Raw genomic sequence first — 8,586 nt, 5'->3', positions numbered from 1 at the left:
CAAGTGGTATGTTTTGTGTCCTGGCCTGAACACTGAAGTCAATGATGCCGCAGTGAATAAGCTAGCCCAGTCTTATAAGCAGCCAGACAGTTGCTTTCCAGAGCTGGTTAGTGAAACTGCCAGAGCATACTGCAGTAGCTAGCCTCTGTTGCTTCTCCCACCGACCTCCCAGCTCTAGTGGGTATACAAGATGAACTCAGAGTGGCACAGGCTTCAAGTAGTGAGTACTCTGGTCTTATATTGTTGTGTCTGTGGTAAGAATAAAGAGGAGAACTAGTCCTCTGCTGAATGAATGATTACCATATTCATTTATTTTCCTTCTAATATTTACACCTGTACCTCCTAGCTTCCTGGATAAGTGGACAGGCTTGTTCCAGAGCTCCACCACTGGGGACACAAAGAGGGAGAAAAGTGCTTCATTTTTTCTTTCCTAACCCCTGCACCTTCATGATGGGATATTTGATGTCAGCAGTTCACCATGATGGCAGTCCTAGTTGTGCACCTTATGTAATTTTGGCATTGGCAATCTTTACCGTAAATAGTTAAATCTGGCAAGATTACAATTTGGACACATTTCCGCTTGACATCTCATTTGACTGTCATTCGATCCAGAGCTGGAGCCAACATTACTGAATAACATTTAAGTATAGTTGGGCTGGTTGGTCAGTGCAAGCAAATTCTGTCTCACTGATTGATGTGAAATGTCTTGTTCTCCACAGGATAGACATCTGGGAGTGTCACGGAGAAGATTCCAATCTGACAGCTGGTCATTTGTCTTCAGGGACCTTCAGGTCCCTGCTTCTACCTAAGCTACAACTTCTCTGTATCCAACTAACGATAATCAAGTACCGTCATCAAGAGCGTGGAAACTGCCAGCTTTTCATCATAGACTAATTGTGCACTTGGCCTCTAACCCAGATCCTCAGGAAACTCTGCATTTCTCAGGAAGATGAATTACTTGCGGAGGCGTCTCTCAGACAGCAGCTTTGTGGCCAATTTACCAAATGGTTATATGATGGACCTGCAGCGTCCTGAGAGTTCAACCAGCTCACCAGTGTCGCCGGCTACTGAGCGCCGCCAGCCGCCGGCTCCCTCCACAGGCTCCACCATCCTCAGCTCCATCTCCAATGCCGTCAAGCAGACAACAGCGGCAGCAGCGGGACTTGTGGAACAAACGGGAACTGCGGCTCCTGCTGGACCCACCGCCACTGTCATCCGGAAACCAAAGATCCTCTTGGTGATTGACGACCTGCACACTGACTGGTAGGTGTTTGTTGGCCAGGTTAGTTGTTGGGTTAGCAATTGGTACAGGAAGGCTGACTGGAAGGGAGATACTGCAGGGTTTGACTAGACCTGTAGAATAAAACATTAGTTCTCTCTTTTAATATCCTGAATTTGGGGATTTTGCTTTGCGCTAGTGATGGTATCGTGGGGGTGCGGTGGAGAGGACTGAAATTGGACCAGTAAGCCATATTATCATGGACACAGATCATTCCCAGTGGCCTTTACAGGTGTTTCTGCTCCTTATGAGCTGCTTCCCATTCTATTTACTTGTAAGTTGATGTGCTGTTTTTTCTCTTTTGTTTGGCATTTTCCAAATTTTTCCTTTTTTTTTTGCTCATTGGATCTCTGCAGAGTTACTTTGTGTCCAAAAACAAAATAGTGCAGATGTTGAAATGTGAAATAAAAACAGAAAATACTGGAAGTACTCAGCAGGTTGGGCAGCATGCATGGAGGAAAGCTGAGGAAACGTATCAGGTCAATGGTCTTTCATTATGCATGCTTGGCTGTGAGCTCAGACCTGTAAAAACATTAACTCAGCGGGGGGTTTCTGTTTTGACAGCTGAAGTGAATCTTGACTTTGCTTGATTGACATCTGTAAGTGGTTGTAATAAGTCATTCTTTCTATGATCTCTGTTGTCAATGTCTCAATGTTTATTTGGACAGGATTAAGAGGTTTGAAATGTTTGAAGTTCCTGCTATTGATATTTTAATGCTCTGCGTGATTGACAGTTTTCTGAATTGTAATAACAATAACTTTTTTTAAAAAGAACATTTATGAATGGGTAGGTTTTTTATTTCTCTCAGCAGTTCCAATTTGCCATTGTTATTATATGGCTCACAGGTTGTGTACACAGAGCATACTGGGTGAATGGGCATGGAATATGACTGAGTTGGCATTGTATTAGCATGGACCATATGAGGGACCATGGAGGGGTGGTTTGGGGGCGTGAGTTGGCACTGAGGCATAAGGGGCCAAAGGGGGTGGATGAGTGTGAAGGGTGAGGATGAGAGGCCCTAAAATCTACTAACACAACTGGGACAAAATTGCAGAGAACTCCGGCGGCCTTTCTAACCAGCCCACCTCAGCACCCATGGCCTCTGATGCTCTGCTTCCATATTCGATGGACCCATTTCCATCCTGCACCCATGCACCCACGTCCCCACATCCACCATCCTCACTCCCACCCCGAAGCAAAAATTGTGTATTTTAGGGCAATTTTTTTGACTGAAGTGGGTCTGGCAAGTCAGGAAATTGTGCTGTCTGTCTCAGTCACTGAAATCCAGCTGTGTGTGTGAGAGAGTAAATATGTGCACAAGAGAGTGCCAGTGTGTGTGTGAGAGTGTGAGAGAGTGAAAGAGTGTGTGCATGAGAGAGTGCGTACGTGAGAGAATATGTGCATGAGCGAGCGATAGAGTGTGAGAGTGCAAGATTGCATGAGAGAGTGCAAGAACGTGTCTGTGTGTGAGAGTGTGTGAGAGGGAAAGAGTGTGTGCATGAGAAAGTGCAAGAGTGCATGAGGGGGAGTGAGAGTGTGTGCATGAGAGAATGCAGGAGTACAGGTATGCATGAGAGAGTGCGAGAGTGTATGCGTAAGAGTGTGCATGTGTGAGAAATGGTGAGAGTGCATGCACGAGAGAATGCTTGAGAGACTCTGAGAGTGTATGCGTGAGAGTGCGAGAATGCATGCACAAGAGAATGTAAGCGTGTGTGCATGAGAGAGTGAGAGAGTGCATGCATGAGAGAATGTGTGCATGAGAGAGTGCACGAGAGAGAGCAAGAGTGCATGCATGAGAGTGCGAGGGAGCACACATGAGAGAGTGCGTGCATGAGAGAGTACGTGCATGAGAGAGTGAGAAAGTGCAAGAGTATCTGAGAGAGTGCAAGAGTGTGTGCATAAGAGAGTGAGAGAGTGCATGTATGAGAGAATGCGTGCATGAGAGAGTGCGTGAGAGAGAGCAGAAGTGTATGCTTGAGAGCATGCGCATGAGAGAGTGTGTGTGTGTGAGAGTGTGTGCATTAGAGAGTGCGAGAGTGCATGAGAGAGTGCGAAAGTGTTTGTGTGACACAGTGTGTGAGAGATTACGAGAGTACAAGAGTGCATGAGAGAGTGCAAGAGTACGTGCATGAGAGAGTGCGAGAGTGCATGTGTGAGAGTGCGAGAATGTGAGAGTGCGTTTGTGTGTGAGAGATTGCAAGAGTGCATGCATGAGAGAATTTGAGCGTGCATACATGAGAGAGTGCAAGAATGCATGCGCAATAAAGTGCAAGAGTACATGCATGAGAGAGTGAGTATGCATACGTGAGAGGGTGAGGGTGCATGCATGCAAGAGTGTGAGATTGCATGCGTGAGAGAGTGCGTGTGTGAGACAGTGCCAGGGTGAGTGCGTGAGAGAGTGTGTGTGAGACAGTGCCAGGGTGAGTGTGTGAGAGAGTGCGTGTGTGAGACAGTGCCAGGGTGAGTGCGTGAGAGAGTGCGTGTGTGAGACAGTGCCAGGGTGAGTGCGTGAGAGAGTGCGTGTGTGAGACAGTGCCAGGGTGAGTGCGTGAGAGAGTGCGTGTATGAGACAGTGCCAGGGTGAGTGCGTGAGAGAGTGCGTGTGTGAGACAGTGCCAGGGTGAGTGCGTGAGAGAGTGTGTGTGTGAGACAGTGCCAGGGTGAGTGCGTGAGAGAGTGCGTGTGTGAGACAGTGCCAGGGTGAGTGCGTGAGAGAGTGCGTGTGTGAGACAGTGCCAGGGTGAGTGCGTGAGAGAGTGCGTGTGTGAGACAGTGCCAGGGTGAGTGTGTGAGAGAGTGCGTGTGTGAGACAGTGCCAGGGTGAGTGCGTGAGAGAGTGCGTGTGTGAGACAGTGCCAGGGTGAGTGCGTGAGAGAGTGCGTGTGTGAGACAATGCCAGGGTGAGTGCGTGAGAGAGTGCGTGTGTGAGACAGTGCCAGGGTGAGTGCGTGAGAGAGTGCGTGTGTGAGACAGTGCCAGGGTGAGTGCGTGAGAGAGTGCGTGTGTGAGACAGTGCCAGGGTGAGTGCGTGAGAGAGTGCGTGTGTGAGACAGTGCCAGGGTGAGTGCGTGAGAGAGTGCGTGTGTGAGACAGTGCCAGGGTGAGTGCGTGAGAGAGTGTGTGTGAGACAGTGCCAGGGTGAGTGCGTGAGAGAGTGCGTGTGTGAGACAATGCCAGGGTGAGTGCGTGAGAGAGTGCGTGTGTGAGACAGTGCCAGGGTGAGTGCGTGAGAGAGTGCGTGTGTGAGACAGTGCCAGGGTGAGTGCGTGAGAGAATGCGTGTGTGAGACAGTGCCAGGGTGAATGCGTGAGAGAGTGCGTGTGTGAGACAGTGCCAGGGTGAATGCGTGAGAGAGTGCGTGTGTGAGACAGTGCCAGGGTGAATGCGTGAGAGAGTGCGTGTGTGAGACAGTGCCAGGGTGAGTGCGTGAGAGAGTGCGTGTGTGAGACAGTGCCAGGGTGAGTGCGTGAGAGAGTGTGTGTGTGAGACAGTGCCAGGGTGAGTGCGTGAGAGAGTGCGTGTGTGAGACAGTGCCAGGGTGAGTGCGTGAGAAAGTGCATGTGTGAGACAGTGCCAGGGTGAGTGCGTGAGAAAGTGTGTGTGAGACAGTGCCAGGGTGAGTGCGTGAGAGAGTGCGTGTGTGAGACAGTGCCAGGGTGAGTGCGTGAGAGAGTGCGTGTGTGAGACAGTGCCAGGGTGAGTGCGTGAGAGAGTGCGTGTGTGAGACAGTGCCAGGGTGAGTACGTGAGAGAGTGCGTGTGTGAGACAGTGCCAGGGTGAGTGCGTGAGAGAGTGCGTGTGTGAGACAGTGCCAGGGTGAGTGCGTGAGAGAGTGCGTGTGTGAGACAGTGCCAGGGTGAGTGCGTGAGAGAGTGCGTGTGTGAGACAGTGCCAGGGTGAGTGCGTGAGAGAGTGCGTGTGTGAGACAGTGCCAGGGTGAGTGCGTGAGAGAGTGCGTGTGTGAGACAGTGCCAGGGTGAGTGCGTAAGAGAGTGCGTGTGTGAGACAGTGCCAGGGTGAGTGCGTGAGAGAGTGCGTGTGTGAGACAGTGCCAGGGTGAGTGCGTGAGAGAGTGTGTGTGTGAGACAGTGCCAGGGTGAGTGCGTGAGAGAGTGTGTGTGAGACAGTGCCAGGGTGAGTGCGTGAGAGAGTGCGTGTGTGAGACAGTGCCAGGGTGAGTGCGTGAGAGAATGCGTGTGTGAGACAGTGCCAGGGTGAGTGTGTGAGAGAGTGCGTGTGAGACAGTGCCAGGGTGAGTGCGTGAGAGAGTGAGAGAGTGAGAGAATGCCAGGGTGAGTGCGTGAGAGAGAGTGTGTGTGAGACAGTGCCAGGGTGAGTGCGTGAGAGAGTGCGTGTGTGAGACAGTGCCAGGGTGAGTGCGTGAGAGAGTGCGTGTGTGAGACAGTGCCAGGGTGAGTGCGTGAGAGAGTGAGAGAGTGAGAGAATGCATGCCTGAGAGAGTGCGAGAGTGCATGCGTGAGAGTTCAGGCTTGAAAGAGTACATGCATGAGAGAGTGTGCAAGAGAGTGCATGTGTGAGAGAGTGCAAGGGTGTCTGCATAGGAGCCTGTGAGAGTGCCTGCATCAGAGTGAAAGAATGCATGCATGAGGGAGCGCAAGAGTGTGTACATGAGACAGTGCATGTGAGAATGCATGCGTGAATGCAAGAGTGTGTGCTTGAGAGAGTGCGAGAGTGCGTGCATGACATATGGTGAGAGTGCATGCATGAGAGAAGCCATGCATGAGAGTATGAGAATGCATGCACGAGAGAGTGCAAGTGTGTGTGTATGAGAGCGTGCTTGAGAGAATGCGAGAGTGTGTATATGAGAGAATGTGTGCATGAGAGATTGCGAGAGTGCTTGCGTGTGAGAGTCAATGTATTAGAGAGTGCGGGAGTGCGTGTGTGAGAGAGTGCAAGAGTGCGTGTGTGAGAGAGTGCAAGAGTGCGTGTGTGAGAGAGTGCGAGAGTGCGTGCGTGAGAGAGTGTGAGAGTGTGTGCATGAGAGTGTGCGGGAGCGTGCGTGAGAGAGTGCAAGAGTGTGTGCGTGAGAGAGTGTGAGAGTGTGTGCATGAGAGTGTGCGGGAGTGTGCGTGAGAGAGTGCAAGAGTGCGTGTGTGAGAGAGTGTGAGAGTGTGTGCACGAGAGAGTGTGAGAGTGCATGCATGAGAGTGTGCGGGAGTGTGCGTGAGAGAGTGCAAGAGTGTGTGCGTGAGAGAGTTCAAGAGTGCGTGCGTGAGAGAGTGCGAGAGTGTGTGCGCGAGAGAGTGCAAGAGTGCGTGCTTGAGAGAGTGCGTGCGTGAGAGAGTGCGTGCGTGAGAGAGTGCGTGCATGAGAGAGTGCGTGCGTGCGAGAGTGCGTGCATCAGAGAGTGTGAGAGTGGGTGCGAGAGAGAGTGCGAGAGTGCGTGCGTGAGAGAGTGCGAGAGTGCGTGCTTGAGAGAGTGCGAGAGTGCGTGCGTCAGAGAGTGCAGGAGTGCGTGCATGAGAGAGTGCGAGAGTGGGTGCGTCAGAGAGTGTGAGAGTGCGTGCTTGAGAGAGTGTGAGAGTGCGTGCTTGAGAGAGTGTGAGAGTGCGTGCGTCAGAGAGTGCGGGAGTGCGTGCATGAGAGAGTGCGAGAGTGGGTGCGAGAGAGAGTGCGGGAGTGCGTGCATGAGAGAGTGCGAGAGTGGGTGCGTCAGAGAGTGTGGGAGTGGGTGCGTCAGAGAGTGCGGGAGTGCGTGCATGAGAGAGTGCGAGAGTGGGTGTGTGAGAGAGTGCGAGAGTGCGTGCGTCAGAGAGTGCGGGAGTGCGTGCATGAGAGAGTGCGAGAGTGGGTGCGAGAGAGAGTGCGGGAGTGCGTGCATGAGAGAGTGCGAGAGTGGGTGCGTCAGAGAGTGCGGGAGTGCGTGCATGAGAGAGTGCGAGAGTGCGTGCGAGAGAGAGTGTGAGAGTGCATGCGAGAGAGATTGTGAGAGTGCGTGCATGAGAGAGTGTGAGAGTGGGTGCGAGAGAGAGTGCGAGAGTGCGTGTGTGAGAGAGTGCGAGTGTGTGTGCATGAAGTTCGAGAGTGCGTGCATGAGAGAGTGCGAGTGTGCGTGCGTGAGAAAGTGTGAGAGTGCATGTGTGAGAGGGTGTGAGAGTGCGTGCATTATAGAGAGCGTGTGTGCGACAGTGCAAGTGTGTATGAGAACAAGTATGAGAAAAAGTGTGTGAGTGAGAGAGTGTGTGTGAGAGAGAGTATATGTCTTTGTGTGTGTGTGGGTGAGAGGGTGTGTGCGTGGGAGGAATTGTGTGTGTTTTTGCGTGTGTGAGAGATTTTTTTTTATTCATTTACAGAACGTGAGTGTTGATGGCTAGGCCAGCATTTATTGCCCATACCTAATTACCCTTGAGCAGCCTTCTTGAACTGCTGCAGTCCCTGTGGTGTAGGTACACCCACAGTGCTTTTATGGAGGAGTTCTACGATTTTTGACCCAGCAACAGTGAAGGAACAGCAATATATTTCCATGTCAGGATGGTGAGTGACTTGGAGAGGAACTTGCAGGTGGTGGTGTTCACATCTATCTGTTACCCTTGTCCTTCGAGATAGGAGCGGTCGTGGGTTTGGAAGGTGCTGCCTAAGGAGCCTTGGTGAATTCCTGCAGTGCATCTTGTAGATGGTACACATGCTGCCACTGTTTGTCGATGATGGAGGTAGTGAATGTTTGTGGAAGGGGTGCCAATCAAGTGGGCTGCTTTGTCCTGGATGTTGTTAAGCTTCTTGAGTGTTGTTGGAGCTGCACTCATCCAGGCAAGTGGAAAGTATTCCATCATACTCCTGACTTGTGCCTTGTAGATGGTGGACAGGCTTTGGGGAGTCAGGAGGTGAGTTACTCGCCGCAGGATTCCGAGCCTCTGACCTGCTCTTGTAGCCACAGTATTTATATGGTTAGTCCAGTTCAGTTTTGAGACAATGGTAACCCCCAGGAAGTTTATAGTGGGGGATTCAGTGATGGTAATGCCATTGAATGGCAAGGGGCGATGGTTAGATTCTCTCTTGTTGGAGATGGTCATTGCCTGGCACTTGTGTGGTGTGAATGTTACTTGCCACTTGTCAGCCCAAACCTGGATATTGTCCAGGTCTTGCTGCATTTGGACATGAACTGCTTCAGTATCTGATGAGTCGCGAATGATGCTAAACATTGTGTGTGTAAGAGACAGAGTGTGGGGTATGTGTGTGAGAGACAGAGTGTGGGGTATGTGTGTGAGAGACAGAGTATGGGGTATGTGTGTGAGACAGAGTGTGGGGTATGTGTGGGAGAGACAGAGAGAGATTATGTGTGTGTGTG

General features: G+C 51.4%; 1 protein-coding gene across 1 annotated transcript in view; it reads left to right on the top strand.

The window, feature by feature from the left end:
- Positions 1-847: 847 nt before the first annotated feature.
- Positions 848-8,586, top strand: part of LOC144696824 (synapsin-3-like) — a 279,320-nt gene continuing 271,581 nt past the window's right edge. Inside the window, exon 1 of the mRNA XM_078568572.1 lies at positions 848-1,263. Within this exon, the coding sequence (XP_078424698.1) occupies positions 950-1,263 (314 nt within the window). The 5' untranslated portion in view covers positions 848-949. The remainder of the gene's footprint in view (positions 1,264-8,586) is intronic.

This window comes from Cetorhinus maximus, chromosome 22 (assembly GCF_964194155.1).
Source record: "Cetorhinus maximus chromosome 22, sCetMax3.hap1.1, whole genome shotgun sequence".
Classification (NCBI taxonomy): domain Eukaryota; kingdom Metazoa; phylum Chordata; class Chondrichthyes; order Lamniformes; family Cetorhinidae; genus Cetorhinus; species Cetorhinus maximus.
This window is presented reverse-complemented; position numbering and strand designations above follow the sequence as displayed.